General features: G+C 50.6%; 1 protein-coding gene across 1 annotated transcript in view; it reads right to left on the bottom strand.

Moving 5' to 3' along the window:
* Positions 1 to 3,813: 3,813 nt before the first annotated feature.
* The window catches only part of LOC123360601 (proto-oncogene vav-like), a gene marked incomplete at its 3' end in the record, with an annotated part of 59,401 nt that continues 41,199 nt past the window's right edge, over positions 3,814 to 22,015 (bottom strand). The window contains exons 10-21 of the mRNA XM_045001238.1: positions 21,510 to 21,595; positions 19,353 to 19,485; positions 18,431 to 18,540; positions 16,033 to 16,134; positions 15,658 to 15,755; positions 14,744 to 14,766; positions 13,461 to 13,506; positions 12,603 to 12,739; positions 10,131 to 10,196; positions 9,444 to 9,475; positions 9,078 to 9,194; positions 3,814 to 3,901 (exon numbers count right to left, since the gene is read on the bottom strand). Coding sequence (XP_044857173.1) covers positions 3,814 to 3,901; positions 9,078 to 9,194; positions 9,444 to 9,475; positions 10,131 to 10,196; positions 12,603 to 12,739; positions 13,461 to 13,506; positions 14,744 to 14,766; positions 15,658 to 15,755; positions 16,033 to 16,134; positions 18,431 to 18,540; positions 19,353 to 19,485; positions 21,510 to 21,595 — 1,038 coding nt within the window. The remainder of the gene's footprint in view (positions 3,902 to 9,077; positions 9,195 to 9,443; positions 9,476 to 10,130; positions 10,197 to 12,602; positions 12,740 to 13,460; positions 13,507 to 14,743; positions 14,767 to 15,657; positions 15,756 to 16,032; positions 16,135 to 18,430; positions 18,541 to 19,352; positions 19,486 to 21,509; positions 21,596 to 22,015) is intronic.

Here is a 22,015-nt window from a genome sequence, read left to right as displayed (position 1 = left end):
GGCCTCCAGGACGCCTGCCCAGCCCAGCAAAAGTGGCAAGGAGAAAGCCCACACTGCTGCTCTTTCAGGTAGTTGAAGGCTGCTATCAAACCCCCCTCACTCAGTCAGTCCTCAGTCTGTGGCAGTGCATAGGATTCTTCCGTCCTAAGTGCAGGACTCTGCACTTCTCCTTCTTGAACCTTCTCAGATTTCTTTTGGCCCAATCCTCCAATTTGTCTAGGTCACTCTGGACCCAAACCCTGTCCTCCAGCGCTTGGATTCTTTATATGCTTTCACAGAGCACAGAGCACATGTTCCATGATTTCATAGGGCAGAGTTTTGTGCTATTGGGAGCTTTCCCTGTGTGGATTTGACAGATGGATCAACATAGAGACACATTGTGACCCTTCTCAGGGTGCTGAGGACTGTGAGTCTCCTTGTTGCCACCTGCCACAAGGAAGAGGGAGTTTTACATTTGGCAGCTGGATGTTAGTGACCAAACTCACCAGCCTGCTGGAACTCAAGGACTCTCCTCTGAGCTACAGCAGGCACCTTAACCCTTGAGTTCCTTCAATGTGTCCCCCTCTGGGGTCCAGCCCGGATCACCAGATACCTGGTGAAATCCCAGATCCTCTCTTCCCCAAGTATCCCAGGTTACTAGTTTTACTGTGGACCATTGCTACTGTATCTCACACAGCACTTGAGTACAGTTATTGAACAAGCAAAAAATTTATTTCACAACGGATAGAGATTTAAACAAACAAACGTGAGTGATGGAAACCAACTGTTACCAACTAAACAAAGGCAGAAAGTGATAGAATAGAAAGGCCAGCACAAAAAACAGAGAGAGGAACAATAAGATACTAAAAGGACAATGGTTGGAAGTCTCCATTTCTCTCAGTCTTTGGAGTGATGGGTAGTAGAGCTGTAGCAACAGTTGAGGAACCAGGGTAAATTAAATATAAGGTTTGAGCTGCTAGTGAAGCATTTTCCACTCTCACGGCATTCCTAGGGGCTCTCTCCTCCGTGGATTGTTTGATGCCTAATAAGGTGCGAACTGCGATTGAAGGTTTTCCCGCACTCAGTGCATTCATAGGGCCTGTCCCCTGTGTGGATTCTCTGATGTACAGAAAGGGCTGAGCTGTGAGAGAAGGTTTTTCCACGCTCACTGCATGTATTTTTTCTCTTTCGCCTGAGGATATCCTGCTGTGTTGTGGTTTCCATGAGGATCTTCTGAGTTCCCCAAGAAGAACTAAATTTATCCACTTTCCTCCCTGGCTGGTTTCCTTGATCTGTTTTTGGTCTGTGCTGAATCTCCCAGGATTTTCCCTGCTCATGACTCCTGGACACATTCCTTTTCGATCTTTGCGATAATGCTCTGTTTTTACCCACTGGCTCAACATTTTCAGGCTGAGAATTCTGCTCCTCTTTCTCACATGCCATTGCATCACCTGCTGTGACAGAGACAGAAACCTCAAACAGGGATGGAAAGGGGAAGACCAAACAAAAACAAGTGCTGAAGACAGGTCAAATAAAAATCAGGAGCTGAACTCCCCCAAACTCTTCCCCCAAATAGGAGAGAGGAGGGGGATGAATTCAGCCTTCACATCCCATCCAAATACGCAGGGGGAAGTTAGGAAGCTACTGCCTGGTGTCTGCTAGGATCTATAGGAATCCATGAACTATATTTACCCTGAGGATACGACCCCTGCTAGGGACAATAATGAACTGAGAGACCTCCCAAGGGCTTTGTTGGGCATCCCAGATGTTTCCTTCAGGCACTTACAGATTCTGAGGTGGTTTAATGTTTCCTCACCTGTGCAGGGAGATCTCAGGATCTCTCTTTCCTCTGAACCCTGGAGGTCTGGGACCCATGGCTCTTCCCCTTGTTCCAGCTGGGAGATCACATCACACTGGAAAACTAGAAACCCTGCTCAGATGAAAGAAAACAAAGGAGTTCAGTTGATTTCATAAGACTTGGTCATAAAAAAAACATTCTATTAATTTAACTTCAGTGCTTAGTGTGACCTGGTGGGCCAGGGACAGTTCTCACTGCAAATGCCAAGATCAGGGCAGGCTGAAAAAGGGAGAGCAGATGCTTCCAAAACTGCTGGTTAACACTGAAGTTAAACTCACCGACCAGTCACAAACTGTGCTTCTGATCCCCCACACGGGTAATTGAGAAGCTGAAAAAAGAAATCACATGGCCCCCTTTATTCCATCCGAGTTCTCTGGCTCCAATTCAGCAGCTAGGTCCAGTACAGTGAGAGGTTATTTAAAAACTCTGCTCACATAAACAAAGTGTTCCTCTGACCCCAAAGCGTCAGCCACATCACCAGGTCAGTATAGGTTTGGATATTACCCCAAATTCCATCCTTCCAGCCAATCCTTTAACATCTAAACTAAAGGTTTAAATGAAAGAAAGACAGAAAGAAGTTAAATGGGAACGCAGTCAGATACATTCCAAAACGGATATATCAGGTTCTTAGCAGTATTGGTGAGTTGCTGGCTTGAAAGTCCGTCTGGAACACATCCACATTTTGGATGGGTCATTCAGTCCTTTGTTCAAGGCTTCAGTTTGTAGAGAAGTTGCTCCAGAGGTAGGAAGGGGGATTGAAGACAAAATGGAGATGATGCAGCTGCCCTTTATATTCCTTTTGCCATGTGGCCTGTACTTCCTGTGTTCCAAACACAAGATTCACAGCACATGGCATGGAAAAGCCTTGGAGTTCTCAGTAGACAGGCATACCCCGGCATGTCTTGCTGACTCAATAGGTGTATCCCCTTGGTCCTTTCCATGGGCTCATTGTACAGCTGATGATCGTCAATGGGCCATCAAACAGGCTAGGCAGTGTTGATCCCAATATGTCTGGGGGTGTCACCCAGAAACACTGCACAAGTCTGGAAATACAGATATACCCTACATATCTATAACTCACAATACAAAGGTGATACAAACATAGAAATAATATTATCATACTTGGCAAATCATAACATTTTTACTGACACCTTACATGGCATATCTAGCACGATTCATTGCAATTTTATCAGATTATATTATTATTTTATTATTAATACCAAAGTGTCTCACAATTCCATACAGTGTCACACTAGGTAAAACAGTGAATTCCCAGGACCAGTTCCCCAGGGCCTTGAAGATGCCAAACACTATGCTTATAAGGGATTGAAATACCCACATATCTGCTGGGAACACACACACAGACACTGTGTCAGTCTATACCCCTGTGCTCACTCTTCTAGAAAATCATGATCAGTTTTGTACACAGTATGGCTTGTGAGGTATCATTTGAAAACGCATAATCTACTGAATATTATCCTCCTGTTAAAATGTGTGGTAACACTATATGTAAAGTTATGAGATTTTACAGTATGAGATTACTGAAAATGTTACAATTCTGGGGAACACCCACAGACCAGTTCCTCAGAGACAGCAAGGCAAACAGCTGGTCAAACAGCCATTCTCCTGTAGAGGGAAGGTGCGAAGAAGACATTTACATTCCATCACAGGGACCTCTTGAAGCTGTTGTGGAAAACAACCACACGATTGATTTTGAATCAGCTCAGCCTGAGGTTCTTTTCTTAGTTAAAAGTGCGCAGGGGGCGACAGCCACTTCTAACCCACTAGCCCCCACTCCCCTCCCATGGCTGGGAACAGAACCCAAGAGTCCTGGCTCTCAGCCCCCTCCTGCTCTATTCAATACACCATCCTGAGGGCTAAGCGGCTGGTGTTGCACTAAGCATTCCCCCAGTGGCCAGAGCCTTCCAGTGAAGATGGAGTTGAAGCATCGGATGCAAAATCCGCTCAATCCTTACTATGAGTCCTTTGAACGCCTTCTTCTCCGTGATGCGGTACAGGCCCTCCGACGTCAGGATCTTGATGTGTTTGATTTCTTCGTTAAACCTTGGGGCACAGACACCAGCTCTCAGGGGGCCATTGGTTTCCTAACGATCTCTACAGCTGTAATTTTCCAGTGTATTGCACCTTTAAATTTCTAGCTGTCTGCTCTCTGGGAGGGGCAGAGCTTTGTGCATGGAGGGTAAATGCAGATTGTTACAGAAGAGAGGCACACACTGTACTCGCTCTCATAGGGTCTTTCAGAAAGCACTAAGATGGGGCTCCAATGGAGTGACACTGCTTTATGCCAGCTGGGGCTCTGGCGCTAGGAATACAGGATTCTCTATAATGGCACAGTGTTGGAAATATTTTGCTAGCTTGGCAGCTGGTAGTGTGGGAAGCTAAGATGTTTAGGCTTTTAGGAGGTAGTGTGGGAAGCCTAAGATGTTTAGGTTTTCAGGTTGGGTTAATTAAGCTGTGAGTTTTGTTATGAGAAGTTGGCCTTGGCTAACTTCTCTCTAGCAGGCATAATAGGATAATAAATTTAGAAGGCTGTCTAGGATGATGTTACCCTATGAAGTTATAGCAGTGCTTGTGTGTATTTTGTTAACCAATTAGCAATTGCTTGCTTGCCTGCTTCAAGTGTATAAAGATGTATGCTGGAGAGAAATAAATTGACTTTGCTATCCAATCATACTGACTGTTGAGCATATGTCCAGGTCCACCTGCGATGCGACAAATGGTGACCCTGACGTGATTCGAATCGAATGCTGATAGTGTCGGTGGCCTGACCCAGGCGGACGAGCCGCGGCGGGGAGTGCTGGAGAAGGGCCGGCCCCCGGGCGTCCAAAGGAGAGGCGCATCTGAGCTCAGAGGTGAGCGGCTAATATGGGGACCGCTGCATCAGCGGAAGAAAAAACGGTGCATGAATATTTGATACGCATCGCGGAACGGCAGGGAGAAAAGCTCCCCTCTGATACGTTATCCCGCCTGCTACGGTGGGGACAGAAAAGGGGACTTTTCGTTAAGCCGAGTACAATCTTTGATACAACTGTTTGGGAGCGGCTAGGCTCCGAGCTTTGGAAGTCGGTGGCTCAGGGCGATAAGGAAGCCTTCTCCCTGAGCCCAGTATGGGACAAAACGAAGAAGATAGTGGAAACTCTCGCGGCCGAAGCAGGAGTGCAGGCGGCTGTTTCTGAGATTTTCCACCCACCGCCCGAAGTGCCTTCTGTGTTGCCGGTTGGAGCCCGGGAGTTTTTCGGCGGCGAGCCCACGGTGATACCTTTGGCTTCCGACCTGGATGATTTTGCCCCTGCTACGGACCCACTACCCTCCAATGTGGCCTTTGGCCCCGATGTGATCGATCCTGCTACGGTTCCGTTACCCCCCGATACGCCCGAGCCTATGGAGATAGCTTCGCCGTCTGCACCCCCCCCAAAGCCATGCCGTGTCCACGGGGTCTGGGGGTGTCACGATTGCGGGGAAGCAGAGGGGGCTCGGACGGAACATGTGCCATTACAGACATCGCAGAGATACCCTGATTTGACTACGTTTACCCAATTTACTCAGTCTGATGCCTTTTATAAGGAGATGGAGCGCCAGGGTCAACAGCTACAAGACATTTATAATAAGTTGGATCAAATGCAAGGTTTTCCACCTGGATCATCGCGTTCGCATCTTCACGAGTGTTTTCACCCGACTAACCCTTCCGCCCCGCCTGGCCCTGGGGGCCCTTCAACTGGGGACCCTCCGGATCCGGTGCGGCGCTGGCATGGAGTTTTAAAAGAAGCCATCCTTGAGGGTTTGACACCTGAGGCTTTTCCAGTGCTCACACCAGACCCTCAACATCCTAATCGTCGGCAGTGGGCTCCTTTGGATTGGAAGTTGATTCGTGAGGCGCAGAAATCGATTATGGCTTATGGACTAGATAATCCGTATGTACAATCTATAATTGAACAGGTGTTTACCGCACAGGCAATGTGTCCATATGATGCGATTAAGCTAGCTGATATGCTTCTTACACCTACCCAGAGACTTTTGTGGAAAGATGATTGGGCTAAAAGAATTGATTTGGCCCTTGTTCGCAATTTGGATTTACCGGATGATGATGTTCGGCGTGTAGCCACCGTCGATATGTATTTGGGGACCGGCCGATTTGTTGACCCGCATCTGCAAGCCCGCCTTGACCCCCGAATCCTGCAGCAATCACAGGAACTGGCTCTGGCTGCCCTTAAAGCGGTGCCCCAGATGGGGAAGCCGGCCCCTCCATATGCTAAAATTACACAAGGCCCGTTGGAACCTTATGCCACCTTTTTGGATCGCCTCCGAGAGGCTATTGATAGATCCCCTAATCTGACGCCAGAGGCCAGAACCGCAGTTGGACTTGATCTGGCCACCCAGAATGCAAACCCCACTTGCCGCCGCATACTAGCCACCTTGCCAAAAACTGCGACCCTGATGGAAATGATTGAGGCGTGTAACAGGGCCACTATGTTTGAAGAAACGGATAAGGCTACAATTCATGCTAAGGCACATGCCACTGCACTGGCCGTTGCATTACAACCTCTGATCGGGCGGAAGCGAGGGGCCAGAAGGCCAGCCCGGTCAAGCGGCCTCTGTTTTGGTTGTGGAAAGCCCGGACATATCCGGCGGAACTGCCCTGTGCAAAGTGGGCAGCGACCCCCTGATGTGTCGCCTAAAGCCGCTACCGGCGCTTGTGCACGATGTGATAAGTTTGGCCATCGCGCCTTTGAGTGTTGGTCGCGCCGCAGGAAGGATGGAACACTGCTGCCGGGAAACGGACCGCAGAGCGCCCCTCGGAGGAGCGCGACGACACAAATGCCTCCAGCCACCAGTCCGGCTGCCTGGAACGCCTCACCGGAGCAACCCGTGGCAGTGCCGGAGTGGATGTGGCCACAGCGACAGACACAGTCATAGAGGATGACAAAGTTCATGTTCTTCCTTCTAATACTGACGGCCCATTAGGATTTGGACTGAGTGCCCTTTTGATCGGCCGCTCGTCAACATCAAAACAAGGTTTGGAGACGTGCGCTCCGGGCAGTGCAGCATGGCCCGTCTGTCAATGCGTCCCACAAGCCTTCGTGATCCTAGCCTGGGCTCCTATTCTGCTGGATGCGCCTGGTCTTGCTCTGTTGCTTGTTTTGGCGCTCCTTGTGAGGGGAGGCGCCACGTATGATCTTATACCCCCAGTGAATGCCTGGCTGACTTTGGCGCAGAGTGCCATAAATACAACGGCCTTCTGCCTGCCCCATGTTCCTGCAGTGGGAGCCCTTATGGAAACCTGCTTTGTGGGTGTGTGTACTGAATTGGAGGTGCTGCAGCAGCACACTTGGTTGTTTCGTATCCCCAGGGATATACCTTATGCAGAGTTGTATGCTTTGGGCCCTGGAGCCACTTTAGATAAGTTAGATGCCAGTATGTATTCGTTTCGTTTGGCTAATGTGACAGCTGCTATTACGTGTATGAATTTTGTTAATGCTAAGCATGTAGCTGTTAATCATGATAATGTGGAGCTTGTTTGTCGCCATAAGAGGGATGTATCCTTTGCCTATGGACATATGAAGTTGCCCCTGGGGTGGTTTTTGTTATGCGGCCGCACAGCCTTTACTTATGTTCCAGCTAATAGTTCAGGTGGCCCCTGTGCTATTGGCCGTGTGGCCCCTTTGTTGTTTCCCCATCCCATAGTGAAGGGGCCTCGCCAACGGCGGGAGAGTATCCCCTTGAGCCCTACCTGTAAGGCAGACGTTACATTGTTTTCAGAACGAGAGGCAGCAGCCCTTACTTTTACCCTGGTGGGCCTCCCTGGTTTGGTGGTGCATAATTACCATGCCGTTGCACACCTTGCCTGTACTGTGGCGAAGGCTTTGAATTTGACCTCCACTGTTCTTGCCTTGTTAACTCAAGAGATGGGAGAAGTTCGCCGAGGAGTTTTGCAAAACCGCTTAGCCATTGATTATTTATTGCTGCGACACGGTCATCCCTGTTCTGATTTTGTGGGTATGTGCTGCTTCAATATTACAGATGCAAGCGCGGCTATCGAAGCAGATCTGGATCGTTTGCGCCATCTAGCGGAGGGCATCCGCCAGCACCAGGGAGATTTCTGGCTGTGGTCGTGGATGTCGTCGCTACGTGGCTGGGCTGCACATTTATTACAGGGGTTAATGTTAAGCATGCTTTGTATTTTTGTTGCCTGCCTTTTTTATTTTTGCTATGGGTGTGCCCGCCGCTGTTGCTGTGTGGCACGCACCTTGGCAGGCCCCTCCTGGCCCCTTGGGCCACTTGCATTACCTGGAGGGAGAATGTGATAGGTGAGAGCAGGGCACTGCGGAAGATTTTGTTACGGTTTAGTTAGACAGCTGGTGTTTTTAATTTGCCCTTTGCTTTGGCTTGTGTAGCTTGTAGTTTGATATTATGAGCTGGATTTGTTTTGCTAATTTTTTTTTGTTTTGATTTTGAGTTAAAGGGGGGAGGTGTTGGAAATATTTTGCTAGCTTGGCAGCTGGTAGTGTGGGAAGCTAAGATGTTTAGGTTTTTAGGAGGTAGTGTGGGAAGCCTAAGATGTTTAGGTTTTCAGGTTGGGTTAATTAAGCTGTGAGTTTTGTTATGAGAAGTTGGCCTTGGCTAACTTCTCTCTAGCAGGCATAATAGGATAATAAATTTAGAAGGCTGTCTAGGATGATGTTACCCTATGAAGTTATAGCAGTGCTTGTGTGTATTTTGTTAACCAATTAGCAATTGCTTGCTTGCCTGCTTCAAGTGTATAAAGATGTATGCTGGAGAGAAATAAATTGACTTTGCTATCCAATCATACTGACTGTTGAGCATATGTCCAGGTCCGCCTGCGATGCGACAGCACAGCTCTGGCCTTGTATCTCACCTCAAACGACAAGCACATCCAGATGGAAGATCATCGTATGCACTGGAGCAGGAGGCACTTTTTCCTGCTCCCCGAGCTGGTGCTTTTGGAGGTGCTATTCTTAAATATCTAACCCTATCTTCTTAACTTACGAAGCAAATTACCTTCATAAAATCATGAGGTGGGGAGTCCCACAGGTTAACTACCTGTTGCATATTTACTTTTACCAGGTGGGCATTTAATTTTGCTAAGTGCCCTCTGGTATTTGCATTATAGGGAAGGGCCCAAAAGATTTCTCCCTGAGAGGCAGACTATTCACGCACACAAAGATGTTCTCTGTAGAAGCTGTTATTAAGTTAGGATTACTTGATGCTGATGGCAAACTCGGCCGCGTCCTTGACCCTCTGCTGCACCAGGAACGTGCCGTCTGAACGGTTCGTGAGGATTTGCTCCGCCTCTGCTCTCTCCATAGGTCCCGCGTACCTGCAAGTAGGGACATCCACACAGGAGTTATTACTTGAATCTATGATTCAGCCACTAGATATCGCTTTGGGCTGTATGCCATACCAGCAAGCGTGTGGTCTGGTAAACAATGGAGACAAAGCTGGAACTCAAGCTGGTTTAAGACAGTCTGTGATTTCACAGAGCATAGATTCACAAGGCTGGACTCCAGATTAAACAGCAATAAATTATGTGGATGCAGAAATGTTTCAGTTCTATCATTTTACTTACCAAAGATAAGCAGAAAAATCTGGGGGAGGATTCTGTGGAGGGAAAAGAAAAGTTTTATTTTCTTGCAGTAAATAAAACAGAGAAGAAAGAGTTAAGTCTGGCCCAGGAGATTTGATGTCAGTGCTCTGTTATTCTGGAGTTTCATTTTTCTCCCAGGGTCACATCACAAATAATTTATTTATTTTTTAAAAAATATTTATATTATGGTACATAGAATGGGGCCCCACTGTGCCAGGTGCTACACAGACCAGGGCTTCACTGTCCCAGGCACTGCATAGACCTTCCTCAAGATTAAGACCCCAGGGCCTCGGGTGCTGCCCAGACACGTAGTGAAAGACAGTTCCTGCCCCAGACAGCATGTACACAAAGAAAGAATTATTATACCCAATTTAAAAATGAGGAGCTGAGGTACAAGGAGATGAAGTGACTTGCCCAAGGGCCCACAGAGGCAATCTGTGGCAGAGCCAAGAATTTCACTCACATCTTCTGAGCCCCACTCCAGCACCTTACCCACAAAACCCACCCTTGCTTTTGCTGCTAAGCGTCCTTGATTGCAGACTGACATCTGCCCTTTGTCCCCAGAGCAGATACAACCCACCGAAACTTGCCTAAGGAATTTAGAGACCCTACAAAAACATCCAGCGTTTAACAGCTAATTGAGCAAATGTGAAAGGAGTCGCTACTCACACACACATACGGTTTGACTTTTTGGCATGGGAACCAGCCGATCTCGTTCGTGGATGTGTTTCTGCCCTGCAAAGCGGAAGCCAATGCACGTCAGATCTATCGTAAAGAGCTATCAGGGAAGAGGCCAAGGCGGCTACTCTTGGCCTGGTTTGCAGAGGGACTATCGTAGGCTGGATGTTTAAGCCAAGAGCAGAAATATTTCAATTTGGCTATCCCGACATGGTGTGTCTTGGGAATTGTAGTTTGGTTTTCTCGTGACCCCATTTGCTTTGCATCAGACTCCCTAGCCAAACTACTTCTCCCAGGATGCACCATGATCAGGGCCTCCCATGACACAACCATCTCCCCTCACCATGAGGGCAGACTGTGGTGCATCATGGGAGATGTAGTCTGACCAGGAAGCCTGGCGTTTGGACGAGAAATGGGAGCATGAGGCAACCAAACTACAACTCCCACAAGGCACCAGGGCTACATTCCCCAACCAGAATATTTATTTTTTTTGCCCCAAAATTGAACATTTTGCAAAGGAAAAATCCCCCTTTTTCCAACCAGTGCTAGCCTGAAGGCCTGAGCCAACCCCCACTGAAATCAATGGGAGTCTTCTCCATGGGCTCCAGTGGGTTTTGGATCAAACCCTGCCTAGCACTCAGCATCTCTGATCAGAGCCAGCACCGAGATCAGAGCCCCCATTGTGCCGGCCACTGCACAGACCCTGACTGAGATCAGAGCCCCATCACGCCAGGTGCTGCACAGACCCCGACTGAGATCAGGGCTCTGGGAATTAACTGGGAGAAGACAAGGCTTGGGTGACCCTGCCAAAGGGGGCTACTTATTGTTGCTAAAGCCCGAGGTATAAACACAGAGACACTGAAGGCAGGTTGGATACCAGGGCTGCTGGACGGGAAGACCCTATGGTTCTCTCTGGTCTTCACAGGCTGGCATCACCACTAGGAGGAGTCGACCTCCCTCTTGGCCTCATCAGGTGAGTTGAGTACCCGGCTCAACAACTGAGCCACTTTCAGAAGCGGCCTGGATCAGTTCTGTTTCATCATTGGGTGCCTGATGCTGCCCGGCCTCCTGAACAACAAGAGGCTAAAGCACTAATTGATGTATGCTGCTCTCCTCTTTGACAGCTGATTTTAAAGACACCCTTCCCCACCATCATTTCTTACCATGAGCTCTGTAATGATCCCAGCTACGGTCATCAGCAGGGCTTGACTGCTGGAATGTCCGCACTGACAGACAGACCCCTCCCACTTGAGCTAAAGTGAGCTCCATTAGCCAGCTGCACTAACTTGCAGCATCTTGAAAACTATATTGCAACTGTACGCTATCCCTTTAAATGCTCGGCGGGTAGGGGCGGTGTTCCTGGTCCTGCTTGTGGGCAGGGAGCTCTGTAGGAAGCTCTGAGATGTGGGCCTAGCAATAGTTAGATTGCAGCCAGCCAGCCTAGAGTAAGGTGGGGCAGGGCCACCCAGATTGCGGGGGGCAATGGGGCAATTTGCCCCGGGACCCGCAGGGGCTCCGCGAGCCCTGGCTGAGAATCCCTTCCCTGGCTAGAGGCGCCTTTTTAATTTTTACTCACCTGGCAGCTGTTCGAGTCTTCAGCGGCACTTCAACGGCGAGCCCTTCACTCACTCCGGGTCTTCGTCAGCACTTCGGCGGCGGGTCCTTCAGTGCTGCCGAAGACGCGGAGCGAGTGAAGGACCCGCCGCCGCCGAAGACTCGGAGCACCGCCCGGTGAGTACAAGCTCCGCAGCGGGTGGCGCCTTTTTTTATGTCTGCTCCTCCACTTTGCCCCAGGCCCCCTGAATCCTCTGGATGGCCCTGAGGTGGGGTGAGTTATTTCTCAGGGAGAAGCCTGTTTTGTCTTCCTCTGTTTTGGGGTTCTTGTGTATTATCATTCTGGATTCAGAGCAATAAAGTTGTGTTACACTGCAACCTTCCGGCAAGAGTATTCTGGGTTTATCTAGTTTCTTGGTTTGCATGCCATGAACATAACAGTCATCAGACTGTTACCCTCTGGATGGACCAGGCATCAAAATGGGATGTCCTCATGGGGCGGAGCCCTGTGGGTTTGGAACCAGAAGTCCCGGCTTCAAGTCCCCGCTGACCAAATTTACGTGCAATTCCTGTAGTCCAGCAGTTCCCAAACTATGGGTCGCGACCCCAAGTGGGGTTGCACCATCAGCGGATTGGGGTGCGAATCCAAATGAGTAGCCAAACCAAATCGAAATATGTCTGGAACCTGCTCCACAAAATTGCGTCCTCTGTGCAGCATGACCTTGTGCATACGAAGTCAGGCCGCATGGAAGATGCTGTATTTGGTTCACCTTCCAGCAGCAGGTCTAGTGATGTAGTTATGGGGTGGTGGGAATCAGTGGGACTGAACTTTCAGGAACCGTTGTTCTAGTCAGTGTGTCTCCATCAGGGCACACGGAGTGATGGGTGGATGGCTGCAGAGATACCTACCTCCCACCAGAGCTGCTCCACCTCGGCTTTGGTCAGCTCCACAATCTCCCCCATGCTGAGTCGCAGCGACGGGCCAAATGCCACAGGTGGCGGTGGCAGCCCGTAATACTCCTGGCAGACCTCCATTTTGGGCAGCCCTAAGGAAACAAGGGCATTGGCAAGGAACCGGTCACAAGGCAACCCGATGTATCTCCCTGCAGCCAACGCCTGCCACCCGGCAGCATCGGCGCCCAGTGCTCCTCCCACCCGCTACGTGGACACATGTGGACGGTCACATCTTCCTGGTGCGAGGGGGACAGAAAATCCTCCTTGTGTTCTACAAGGGGGATAGAGCCCCATTTGCCCCTCCAGGACAGGGATTCTGCATGCAGGATGGTGTATGTTAAAGGCTTATTGTCTCCTGAACTCTCATCAACCCAGAGCTCCCATGAGCCAGTGGGGCTTTCCTGCAGGTGCCCTGAATTTAAGCTGGAGCTTAGCATCCCAGCACAGATCAGGGATCCCTCTAGTCCGGTGTCCAGCCTGTGGGAATGGTAGCTCAGTTACCAGATGTCCTCCTCTATGGGGCAGGCTCTCCAGCCGGACTGCATGACCCATGATGCACCACACTTCAGAGGGATGGAATTATAGCATTCCAGTTCCTCGTAGTACAGCAGAACTTAAAGGGGGATCCTTTACAGAGGCATTAGACCCAGAAAAGACCCTCGGCTCTCTCCAGGATGCAGTGCCTGGAGTCATCAATAGGGGTCTCCATCACACTTGGCCTAATCAGGATTGCTGATTACAAGAAAGGAAATTCCTTCCTGACTCCCCTGCCTGCCCTGAAGCATGAGAGTGGATGCCTGCCACAGGACTTACCAAGGTCGTTCTTCTTTCTCTCCTGCGTGTGTCGGTTGGATTTATTCTGCAGAGGGAAGACAAGGAGCCTGGCTCAGATAAAGAGGCTGTGTGGGATCTGTCTGCAGTTCAGCAGGCACAGACCCTGCTATACATCAGCGGGGGGTGTAGTACTATGAGTAGAACTGGAGTAAGAGGGTGGGGTTTGAGTGTGGTACTAGGGGAGGGCTCAGCAAGGCAAATATAACAACCTCCCATGTGGTAATTAATCCCCTTCTAATGGCAGTTGAGCCATAGACAGAGGCTGATGTGCCTGCTACTAGATCAGGTTTTAGACCCAGAGATCCCAGGTTTGATCCCCCTCCTGGTGATGGCTTTAGCAGCACAACATAAACTAGGACCAAATTCCTTTGCATCCAATCTTTAGACCATCAGCATGTAAAGATCTCCCCTGTCCCATATTACTTATTGCTAATTAACCATGGGGCAGGGATCTGTGATCTCCTGATGCTGCCATTTAGGCTGTGACTAGGGCGGATCCCCCAAAATTTCCATTTGGGTCTTTTTCTGAGAAACACCATTTTTCATGAAAAGTGTCAGCTTTCTGCAGAAAAATGTCTATTTTTCTTCAACCCCTCCACCCACGCCTGAAAATGTCAATATACTGCCCAAGTGCCTCATGGGAGTTGTAGTTCAGTGGCCTCGTGCCCCCATTTTCTTCTATGGGCCTGGCCCCCTGGCTGGATTATATCTCCCATGTGCTCTCTCCCATCAGCCACAAGGCCTGGCTTTTCACTCACTTATACTGAAGCATCACTGGTGTAAAATAAGGCGCTAGTGAGCGAGAAATTAGGTGCAATGTCTGTCTGATAAACAGTATAAGGAGAGAGAGCCAGGCAGCGAATGAGCTGAGGTGAAGGGAACCTTGTTTAAAAGTCTCTGGTGCGTCAAGGGGCAGTATTGCCCAATGGCTAGAGCACTGGATTGGGAATCAAGAGACCTGCCTTCTATTTCCAACTCTGACTTGTGTGATCCTGGCCAAATCCCCTCCCCTCTCCATGCCTCAGTTTCCAAACATTCCTACTTTATTATTATTCTTATTTATTAGGTTTATTATGGTACGTGTAGGACCCCACCCTCCCAAGCCCAGGGCTAGGACCTGTACAGACACAGAGCAAAAAGACAGACCCAGCCTCTCACTATGTGTTTTTGTCCCCACGGAGCTCAGGACAATAAAAGTCTCCACCCCCCAGATGAGAACGTTTTCTCCCTAAGAGATTTAAGGTTCTTCAGGGTTTGTTTACCTTTTTCAGCGTAGACCCATAATCTGGATTAAACAGAAAAGAGGGAAAACGATTACTCGATAGTTCTGTAATCGAACCCTAAGAGTTCTCAGACTAAATTAAAGCAGAATTGTATTTCTGTTTGTGGGTGACCAGTATGTGCTAGGGAGGCTGGGTTAGAAAACTCACCTCCTGTCCCACATGGTGCCCCTTTGTCACCCCACTGGTACCTCAGCAGCATGCGACTGCAGCGCAGATGGTGATACAGAGCAGCAGCAGCAAAGGGGTTAACTAGTGCTTGTAGGCCAACCCTTTCCTTCCTCTGCTCTTGTATTCCGCCACTTGCAATTGCCCCCTCCTCAGATGTATCCCAGAATCCTTTGTGCTGCCATGCCCCAGCTGCATCCCAGAGTCCCTTGCACCACTTTGTCCATGCTGCATCCCACAAGCCCTTGCAATACTTGGCCCAAATGCATCCCAGAATCCCTTGCACCTCATGGCTTAAATGCATCCCACAATCCCTTGCACCATTTTGTGCATCCCTTACACGACTTTGTCCAGCTGCATGCCAGAATCCCTTGCACCTCATGGCCTAGATGCATCTCAGAATTCCTTGCACCACTTTATCCCAACTGCATCCCACAATCCCATGCCCCAGCTGCATCCCAGAATCCCTTGCACCACTTTGTCCATGCTGCATCCCACAATTCCTTGCAATACTTGAACCAGATGCATCCCAGAATGCATTGCACTTCATGGCCTAGATGCATCCCACAATCCCTTGTCCCCAGTCCTTCAGATAAGGCGCCCTGGGAATCAGCTGATTAGTTTCCGGGTTGCTCTAAGGAGGGCTGGCTGCAGGCAGGCTCAGGTGGCAGGAACGGAGTTGTACATCCCGCCAACACTGCTGACCTCTGCTGGACGCAGACACGTACCTGAGCTCAACTTCCCGCAGGGGGATACCCGGCCCAGACACTCCTTGTGAGCCGGGGCTTTGCATCGGCTGCAGCGATAGCCCTGGTAGAACGTGACCCTATTCACACGGCCAAAAGAGAGAACATCTGTGTGTTAGAGTCGCCGTGGTAAATCGGGGCTTGAAGTCATCCCCCCCACCCTTCTGCCCTGCTCTCTTAACCCCTACTTCTCCATGCCCCAACCCTAGCTCAGCCCTGCCCCACAAATTAACCCCAAATACGGGATCGGCCAAACTCAGGAGACGCCTTAGCCGGGAGCAGTAGTGCAGACCAGCAGCTGGTGTGGGGGATGCACATGTCCCAGGTGGGTTGCACTAGGATCTGGGCAGCTCCTACCTGAGCAGCATCTGACAGGATTTGCAGGACGCAGTCTCCTCGAAGGAGTGCATGTGGAAGTCGTGGCCATTGGACATGGCGTTTTCGGGGTAGATATTGGAGCTACAGGGATCAGGGGAGAGAGAGAGACCAAGTTATGCATATTATTATTATTATTATTTATTAGGTATATTACGGTAGCACCTAGGCGTCCCAGTCACTGGCCAGCTCCCCTTTGTGCTAAGCACTGAATATTATGGTGGTACTCAGGAGCACTTTGTCCCCTAGTTCTGATGGAGCCGGCGCATTAAAAATAGCAGTGTAGCCGAGGTGGTGGGAGGAGCAGGAGGAGCTGGCTACCCTGAGGACGTGCCTATGGGCGTGGACGGTGTTAGAAAAATGAGCCAAATACAAGCCTGTGAGCAAAACTAGGCCCTTAGCATAAGTGAAATCAAGGCCTTAAAGTGCAAGTAGAGAGAAAAAGCCTGTGTCAGCTATTATCAGTTTATGCTTGGTTTGTGTTTATCAGTTAGACCCACGCTTGGCGTAACATATGTGCAGCTGTCTTCACATGCTTATGGCCAAAAGTAGTTAGCCTAATGGGTCACCTTCTCATGCGTGAAGCCAAAAGTAGTTAGTATGTTAGTATAGTAGGTCAAAGGAGATATCTTATGTCTTCCTTACAATGATAAATGTATCCTCACAGCTGCACCCTTATCATGATGGATGTATCCGTGACAGTTATGCATATCTTGTTCCTTTTTGATTGATATATGTATTCTATGTACTTCAATATTCCCTATAGATGAATTTACAGGGTCCATAAGGTTAGCCAAATAACGTAAATAAGACGTCAACAAAGTTGTTTGTTTCGGGGTATAAAGGTAAGCCCCTCTGGCCATGTAAGGTGTGACTCTCTCGGGCATTAGCCGAGACGAGGACACCCGCTCAGCTGATCGATCAATAAAGCTATGGTACTTGTCTTCCTGGTCTTCCGTGCCTCCTTGGTGTAATCAGGTGAGCTCCAGGGAGAAACGGGCCCTTTTGGCTAACAACGGGATCATACTCAGGGCACCTAGTGAAAGTCCCTCCTGCCATTCACACCCCCACAGCTACACTCCCATTTTTAGTGCATGGCTTGAACAGACCTAGAACAGGTACGTCTGCCCGGGCTGGACATTACAGCTGCAGCTCAGAATGTAGATTTACCCTATGTGTCTGTGCAGCGCCCGGCACAATGGGCCCTGATCTCACCTGGGGCAGGGACCGTCTCTCGCTGTGTGTCTGTGCAGTGCCCGGCACAATGGTCCCTGATCTCAACTGGGGCAGGGACCGTCTCTCGCTGTGTGTCTGTGCAGTGCCCGGCACAATGGTCCCTGATCTCAACTGGGGCAGGGACCGTCTCTCGCTGTGTGTCTGTGCAGCGCCTGGCACAATGGTCCCTGATCTCAATTGGGGCAGGGACCGTCTCTCGCTGTGTGTCTGTGCAGCACCCGGCACAATGGGCCCTGATCTCAACTGGGGCAGGGACCATCTCTCGCTGTGTGTCTGTGCAGCGCCCGGCACAATGGTCCCTGATCTCAGCTGGGGCAGGGACCGTCTCTCGCTGTGTGTCTGTGCAGCGCTCGGCACAATGGTCCCTGATCTCAACTGGGGCAGGGACCATCTCTCGCTGTGTGTCTGTGCAGCGCCTGGCACAATGGTCCCTGATCTCAATTGGGGCAGGGACCGTCTCTCGCTGTGTGTCTGTGCAGCACCCGGCACAATGGGCCCTGATCTCAACTGGGGCAGGGACCATCTCTCGCTGTGTGTCTGTGCAGCGCCCGGCACAATGGTCCCTGATCTCAGCTGGGGCAGGGACCGTCTCTCGCTGTGTGTCTGTGCAGCGCCTGGCACAATGGTCCCTGATCTCAACTGGGGCAGGGACCGTCTCTCGCTGTGTGTCTGTGCAGCGCTCGGCACAATGGTCCCTGATCTCAACTGGGGCAGGGACCGTCTCTCGCTGTGTGTCTGTGCAGTGCCCGGCACAATGGTCCCTGATCTCAACTGGGGCAGGGACCGTCTCTCGCTGTGTGTCTGTGCAGCGCCCGGCACAATGGGCCCTGATCTCAACTGGGGCAGGGACCGTCTCTCGCTGTGTGTCTGTGCAGTGCCCGGCACAATGGTCCCTGATCTCAGCTGGGGCAGGGACCGTCTCTCGCTGTGTGTCTGTGCAGCACCTGACACAACAGGGCCCTGATCCTCATCAGAACCTGGGGCCACTGCCACTTTACCACTAATAATCTAGCAAGCAATAACCCACCAAGGAGAGCGGGGGCAGGACGCGGCAGAGAAGGGCTGGGACAGATTTTTGACACCGAATCTGCAGAGAATCAGTGGGCAGGGATGGGAGTGAGGGTTGGGGGAGGGGGGAACGTACATGGACATTTCAAACTGTTCCATCCACTTCTTCTTCAGCTCTTGTGTCTTGAAGAAGAGTTCGTAGCCCTGGGTCCCGTAATTACAGATCAAGTGGAACATGTAAGTCCACTGGAAAAGACAAGCACACGGATATTTAACAGTCCCCCTGGAACTCATGGGGCAGAGGTCCCACCTTCCCAGTAATTGCATATCGGACAAGGGGACTCAAAGAGAGACATGAAACCACACCCCATCCCACTCCCAGCAGCAGCACACAGGGGCAGTGTGGACTTGAAATGAAAGCAAGGGAGTGGGAAGTCAGGATGTCTGGGGTCTATTCCCAGCCTTGGGAGGGGAATGAAGTCTAGTGGTTACAGCTAGGGAAGGAGGAGTCGGACTACCAGGGTTCTACTCCCAGCTTTTGGAAGGAGCGTTGACCAGTAGTTAAAGCAGGGTGTGCGTGGAAGCCAGGGCTCCTGGGTTCTATTCCTGGCTGTTGGGAAGAGTGTGTCCCGTAGTCAAAGCAGGGGGACTAGCAGCCAGGACTCCTGGGTTCTATTCCTGGCTGCTGGGAGGAATGTGCCCAGGGTTAGAACAGAGGGACTAGGAGTGGGAGTTATTTTGCTGACTCTCCCTGGCAGCCAGAACTGGCAGGTCTCATCAGCTCCAACCCAGGAGCAGAAAAGGGCTGAGCCGGGGGGAAGAGGAGCTAGTGCAGGGGCAGATACTGGGATCAGCCAAGCTAAGGAGACACCTTAGGCCAATGTTTGGGTGGTAATGGTGCAGACTCTGTATGTGTGTGGTCACTGCCCCTTACTGGGGGAAATACCTGTTCTGTGTAAGTGTGGGTCTGGCTGTGTATCGATGTGCAGGAGGGAATGCACACGTGTTGTGTTAGCAGGGTGGGAGAGGCTCCGGCTCACACACACACACAGCGTTACCTTCTTATTGTCCTTTTCTCCCAAGGAGTCGTCCCGGATCTGGTAAGTGTGGAGGTCGATGAAATCCCTCATCTCATAGGAGTCCCCTTTCCGCTTGCAAATGAGCAGAACTTGGTCCAGGAGGAAGGCATACCTGCAAGGAACAGGCCCCGACACGGAGAGGGATGAAGATGGAACCCGGGGCAGATGAGCCACAGACGGGCCACGAGCGGAGGGTGGCGAGAGGAATGCACATCTGGCTTATATGAGCTCCATATGTGCAGGGAGAGGGATAGCTCAGTGGTTTGAGCATTGGCCTGCTAAACCCAGGGTTGTGAGTTCAATCCCTGAGGGGGCCACTTAGGGATCTGGGGCAAAAATCAGTACTTGGCCCTCCTAATGAAGGCAGGGGGCTGGACTCAATGACCTTTCGAGGTCCCTTCCAGTTCTAGGAGAGTGGTATCTCCTATTATTATAAGACTTTAGCCCTGCTCTGGATGCAGTGGGAGGCCATACACTTAATCCAGGTCTACATGCAACAACGAAGTCGACCCAGCTATGTCACTCAGGGCATCCACACCCCTGAGCGAGGAATTTAAGCTGATCTAAACCCCAGTGCAGACAGCGCTAGGCTGACGGGACAATTCTTCCATCAACCTAGCTACGGCATCTCAGGGAAGTGGATTAGCTACGGGATAGGAGAACCCCTCCGGTGAGAGTCTGCACTGAAACACTGGCTGATCTCTAAGGGCCAGGCCCCTGGGACACGTTCTCCATCCTTTGCTATTCTCTGGATCTCAGGATGACACTATTAAGGACCATATCTGCTCTAGATTCCCGCAGCCGCCCCAGGGCTTGTTCTTGAAATAGGCAGAAGGGAGGTGGTTCAAGACCGCAAATTATTTTTATTTTGTTTTATTTGCAGGAAATTTCCTCTTCTTCCCCCCACCCCCAAATCAATTTGGAGTTTATCAAAATTTTCCTGCTCCCTCACCCTCCCCCCCCAAAATGTGGACCAAAAACCCAATCAACCCAAACCTGTGTTTTTTCAGTTTAAATTGTCGATACTAATTATTTCTGAAAAATATTCATTTGTCTAGGAATCATTATGTCCAGCCAGGGCATTTCCCCACCACCGCGTTCGTTTTCAATGAAAAGCCTTTTTTGTTGTTGTTGTTGAAATGGAAAAGAATCCAACCAACCCCGCCAATAACACACGACAGGACACATTATACCTTGAAAACGCTGGACACCACTTAAACACATGCCTAAGTGCCCTTCCTGAATAGGGGTGGGGTCCTGAATGGAGGCCGGAAGCATGTGCTGACTGCTAAGCAGTTGCTGTGACTTAAAGCTCAGCATGTGCTTAAATGGGTTGCTGAATGGGGGCCCAGAGCTCTAGCATCTTGCACACTGGAGCCCCGGGTTGGTTCTGTTGGTGGCAGAGATGGCTGCCATGGACCCTGACCCGGGAATCGCTGTCCCAGACTCTTGTTATGTGATCAGATGCATCATGGTCCCTTCTGGTGAAAGTCAGCAGCCTAAGAGCAATGGGATTAGTCCTGGCGTTGGCCCCACAGCCCAAGGAGGGAAAAGAGTTTGTAAACTACTTCTATGACCTTAAATCAAGATGGCAAACCTTCCATCACCTAGGGCAGGGGTCCCCGACGCAGTGCCTGCCGGGGCGTCGAAGTGCGCCCGCGTACTGTCCGGCAGACGAGCATCCGCCGAAATGCCGCCGCCAAGCTGCGTCATCCAGAGGCATCACCGCCGAAATGCTGCTGATTTTCAGCAGCATTTCGGTGGCGACGCCTCTGGATGATGCTGCTTGTTGGCGGCATTTCGGCGGTGACATCTATTGACATTGCCGCTTGTCGGCGTAATTTCGGCAGATGCTCGTCCACCGCCACAGTCCTCCGTGGCTCGTCGTCTGGTGCCTGCCAGACGAAAAAGGTTGCGGCCCACTGACCTAGGGAGTTTATTGATATCTGTATTGCATGGGGAAGCCCTCCAGCATCGATTCAGCCCCCATTCCCAGCTAAGTGACATGCCCCAGATCACCCAGCAGGCCAGTGATCGTAGAACCCAGGTCTCCCGAGTCCCAGTCCAGTGCTCTGTCCACTAGGCAGCGCGGCTGCCACGCAAAGCCGTGCAGCTCGGCTCTCTGCCTGCGCTCACCTGTCCATCTTGGAGCGTTTCTCAGAGCTGATGACCTTTAGCTCCCCGTCAATCTTCGGTCTCCCGTACTGAGCCAGGGACTGTGACTAAGAGGAGAAGGGGGACAGAAAACCAAACCCTCTTACAGGAATTCAGTCTGAGACGTATGGAAGAGCAGGCTGAAGAGATGCCATATACCTCCCTAGCGGCTGGCCCGAAGACGGTAAGAGTATGTGACTGCTACTGGATGATGGAGTGACTCTTATAGCTAAAGAGGGAAAACCTCTGTGCTTGGTCCTGGGTTCACTCCATGGGGGGGCATATTAGATATTAGGCTGCACAAGCTTCCTGGAGCTGAACAAAGGGTGGTAGCGATAATGCTGGCACCGTCTGCTCTAGAAATACCACAGCGACCAGTAGGAGCGGGGAAAGGGAACTGGTCTAGACAGAGGCAGCTCTAACAATGGCCAGGAAGCTGTTGAGTGTGCATAAAACCAGGGCTGGCTCCAGCGTTTTTGCTGCCCCAA

This window comes from Mauremys mutica, unplaced genomic scaffold, assembly GCF_020497125.1.
Source record: "Mauremys mutica isolate MM-2020 ecotype Southern unplaced genomic scaffold, ASM2049712v1 Super-Scaffold_100286, whole genome shotgun sequence".
In the NCBI taxonomy this organism is placed as follows: Eukaryota; Metazoa; Chordata; order Testudines; family Geoemydidae; genus Mauremys; species Mauremys mutica.
Note: the sequence above shows the minus strand (reverse complement) of the source record. Positions and strands in the feature narration are given on the sequence as shown.